Source organism: Salvelinus sp. IW2-2015, linkage group LG23, assembly GCF_002910315.2.
Source record: "Salvelinus sp. IW2-2015 linkage group LG23, ASM291031v2, whole genome shotgun sequence".
Taxonomy (NCBI): Eukaryota; Metazoa; Chordata; class Actinopteri; order Salmoniformes; family Salmonidae; genus Salvelinus; species Salvelinus sp. IW2-2015.
The window spans coordinates 48,679,703-48,684,120 of NC_036863.1; the positions used below are offsets into that span (position 1 = coordinate 48,679,703).

The 4,418-nt window shown below is 42.5% G+C and overlaps 1 protein-coding gene across 1 annotated transcript in view; it reads right to left on the reverse strand.

Moving 5' to 3' along the window:
• Window positions 1–1,368: 1,368 nt before the first annotated feature.
• LOC111950701 (stromal interaction molecule 1) overlaps window positions 1,369–4,418 on the reverse strand; it is a 132,812-nt gene continuing 129,762 nt past the window's right edge. Inside the window, exon 14 of the mRNA XM_023968505.2 lies at window positions 1,369–3,987. Coding sequence (XP_023824273.1) covers window positions 3,567–3,987 — 421 coding nt within the window. The 3' untranslated portion in view covers window positions 1,369–3,566. The remainder of the gene's footprint in view (window positions 3,988–4,418) is intronic.

Consider the following 4,418-nt stretch of genomic DNA (forward strand, 5'->3'; position numbering starts at 1 on the left):
CCAATGTGTCAGAGGAAACATCGTACACCTGGCGACTGTATATTGCGCCGGGACCGCCACAGCAGGAGCCGCTAGAGCGCGATGGGTCAAGAACCACCTCAGCCAGACAAATTCCCCTAACCCGGACGACGCTGGGACAATTATGCACTGCCTCATGGGTCTCCCGGGCGTAGCCGGCTGCGACACAGCCTGGGATCAAACAGGATCTGTAGTGACGCAGCTAGCCCTGCGATGCAGCCTTAGACCGCTGCGCAACTCGGAAGGCCTCAAAAAAATGTATTCTTATGTAATAATATATCAAGTGTGCATGTCCAAGATAGCACGCATAGGTCGTCGCAGGTCTGTGGAGATGTTCACAATGGCTGTAACAATCTGTGCAAAATCTCGAACCACATTTATCACTTGCACTATGTACTTTTAATGTAATATCATCTACAATCTAGGTCATTTGTTCTGCTATAGATAAAGCATATCTGGCATTGCATTCCCATTTGAACTTTGCTGTGCATTTAAACGGTTAAAAGCGCTGTGATAAACATTTCGCTGACAACTTCGTTGGAATTTGGTTGTGCTTTTAGATGTTGAAGCATAGCGACTCCAGGATGCTGGCCTTCTAGGCAGAGTTGCAAAGAAAGCCATATCTCAGACTGGCCAATAAAAATAAAAAATTAAGATGGGCAAAAGAATACAGACACTGGACAGAGGAACTCTGCCTGAAAGCCCAGCATCCCGGACTCGCCGCTTCACTGTTGACGTTGAGACTGGTGTTTTGGGGGTACTATTGAATGAAGCTGCCAGTTGAGGACATGTGAGGCATCTGTTTCTCAAACTAGACCCTCTAATGTGCTTGTCCTCTTGCTCAGTTGTGCACCGGGGCTCCCACTCTTCTTTTTATTCTGGTTAGAGACAGTTTGCGCTTTTCTGTGAAGGAGTAGTACACAGCGTTGTACGAGATCTTCAGTTTCTTGGCAATTTCTCACATGGAATATCCTTCATTTCTCAGAACAAGAATAGACTGACGAATTTCAGAAGAAAGTTTTTTGTTTCTGGCCATTTTGAGCCTGTAATCGAACCCACAAACGCTGATGCTCCAGATACTCAACTAGTCTAAAGAAGGCCAGTTTTATTGCTCTTTAAATCACCACAACAGTTTTCAGCTGTGCTAACATAAATTGCAAAATTATTTTCTAATGATCAATTAGCCTTTTAAAATGATAAACTTGGATTAGCTAACACAACGTGCCATTGGAACACAGGAGTGATGGTTGCTGATAATGGGCCTCTGTACACCTATGTAGATATTCCATTTAAAAAATCGGCCATTTCCAGCTACAATAGTAATTTACAACATTAACAATGTCGACAATGTATTTCTGATCAATTTGATGTTATTTTAATGGACAAAAAATTTGCTTTTCTTTCAGAAACAAGGACATTTCGAAGTGGCCCCAAACTTTTGAACAGTAGCGTACATCTTTGGCAGGATACATTGGGCCGGTTTCCCAGACATGGATTGAGCCTAACTTGAAAAAGCACCTTCAAAAATTTGGGACACATCTACTCATTCAGGGTTTTTCTTTATTTTTGCTATTTTCTACATTGTAGAATAATAGTGAAGATATCAAAACTATGAAATAACACATATGGAATCATATAGTTACCAAAAAAGTGTTAAAACAATAAAAATATATGTTATATTTGCAATTCTAAGATTTTGCCTTGACAGCTTTGCACACTTTTGGCATTCTCTCAACTAGCTTCACCTGGAATGCTTTTCCAACAGTCTTGAATAAGTTCCCACATATGCTGAGCACTTGTTGGCTGCTTTTCCTTCACTCTGCAGTAAAACTCATCCCAAACCATCACAATTGGGTTGAGGTTGGGTGATTGTGGAGGCCAGGTCATCTGATGCAGCACTCCATCACTCTCCTTCTTGGTCAAATAGCATACACAGCCGGAGGGTGTTTTGGGTCATTGTCCTGTAGAAAAACAAATGATAGTTCCACTAAGCATACACACAGATGGGATGGCGTATCGCTGCAGAATGCTGTGGTAGACATGCTTGTTAAGTGTGCCTTGAATTCTAAATTAATCACTGACAGTGTCACCAGCAAAGCACAATCACACCTCCTCCTCCATGTTTCACGGTGGGAACCACACATGCAGAGATCATCGGTTCACCTACTCTGTGTCTCACAAAGACACGGCGGTTGGAACCAAAAATCATCAGACCAAAGGACAGATTTACACCGTCTAATGTCCATTGCTCGTGTTTCTTGGCCCAAGCAAGTCTCTTCTTCTTATTTGTGTCCTTTAGTAGTGGTTTCTTTGCAGCAATCGACCATGAAGGCCTGATTCACGCAGTCTTCTCTGAACAGTTGATGTTGAGATGTGTCTGTTACTTGAACTCTGTGAAGCATTTATTTGGGCTGCAATCTGAGGTGCATTTAACTAAAATAAACTTATGCTCTGCAGCAGAGGTAACTCTGGGTCTTCCTTTCCTGTGGTGGTCCTCATGAGAGCCAGTTTCATCATAGCGCTTGATGGTTTTTGCAACTGTACTTGAGGAAACTTTCAAAGTTCTTGACATTTCCGGATTGCCTGACCTTCATGGTTTAAAGTTATGACTGTCGTTTCTCTTTGCTTATTTGAGCTGTTCTTGCCATAATATGGACTTGGTCTTTTACCAGATAGAGCTATCTTCTGTATACCACCCCTACCTTGTCACAACAAAACTGATAGTCAAACAATTAAGAAGGAAAGAAATTCCACAAATTAACAAGGCAACCTGTTAATTGAAAGGCATTCCTCATGAAGCTGGTTGAGAGATTGCCAAGAGTGTGCAAAGCTGTTATCAAGGCAAAGGGTGGCTTCTTAGAAGAATCTCAAATATAAAATATATTTAGAACTGTTTAACACTTTTTTGGCGTTACTTCATAGGTTTCTTCACTATTATTCTACAATGTAGAAAACAGTAAAAATAAAGAAAAACCCTTGAATGAGTAGGTGTGTCCAAACTTTTGACTGGTATCAACTCCATTCAAATATATAAATATTGAACATATGTGATCTATCTGTACCACAGCCTCCGGAAAAGTAAAGTACCTAGTACCAAACCCTTTCAAAACATAACTAAAAAAAACAAACACTTAAAGTACCCTTAAAATTAGAAATTACTAAAATAATATCAAATAAAACCTTTGCTGGCCTTCTGGTCACAAACAACTTTATAAATAATATCTTTAATTATTGCTGCATTCGCATTTAAAGCTTAAAACATTTCTTCAACATTTCTTTTTCTTTAGTCTATGTAACTTCTTTTTTTGTTTTTAGTCCATGTAACTTATTTATTTTTCTTAAATTCATGTAATTTATTTATATGTCTTTAGACCATGTCACTTATTTATTCTTAGTACACGGCCATGTTCTAATATCCATACTAGTTGTAGACCCCTTCGAATGCATGCCCAATACACTGMTTTATTCTAAGTGGTATGCTAGCCTATAGTGTGAACAACGGGAATGTAGCTCTTCCTCTSTGGTGCCTCCCTGTGATTTTACTACGCCTACTTCCTCTTCTTGAAGATCTTGAAGGTGTGTTTCTTGCGCCCGTTGCCCGAGTCGATCTCTTCGCCCGTGAAACAGCTGTCCTCTTCCAGGGGGCTCTTCTTGGCCTGCATGTGGGGGATACGGCTGTCCCCCTTCCCTGACCGCGCATCAGGGTCAAAGGAGGCGGGGCATAGGGAGTGTGTGGAGTAAGCAGGGGCGAGGGCGGGACTTCCTCCGCCGCGGAGCTCCCCGAGACTGGAGCTCTTCTCCAGGCCGTATGACATCATCAAGGGGCTGTCAATGGGAGCCCTGCTCCCATTGGAGCTGTGGCCCTGCTGGGGGAGGGGCTTTGGTGGGAGGGGCTTAGATATGTAGGTGCGCTGTGATTCGCTCTGGGACAGGAAGAGGGAGGAGTCTGAGTCAGACCGGTTCAGATCCCTGAGGGATGGAGAGAAGAGAAAGAGAGAGGGAGAGAGGGAGCGATAGTAGGTGAGAGAGAGAGGGATAGGGAGAAAGAGAGAGGTTAGGCTGATAAGATACATAAAAGATTGTCAGCAAAAACAAGCTTATAAAAAAGCAACTATCAAAAGCTTTCTACAGCAAATTGAAATCAGATCTTTACACTAGAATCTAGATCTACAGATAAATGCAGTTAGCCGGGGGGCACGTACAGGATTAAGGGATGGAGAGATCCCTCACCCCTTTCTCTTTACCTACCCTCACCTCACCCCTTTCTCTTTACCTACCACCTCTCACCCTTTTCTTTTACCTACCACCTCCCTCACCCTCTTTACCTACCCTAACCCTCACCCCTTTCTCTTTACCTACCCTAACCTCACCCTTTCTCTTTACCTACCCCTCCCTCACCA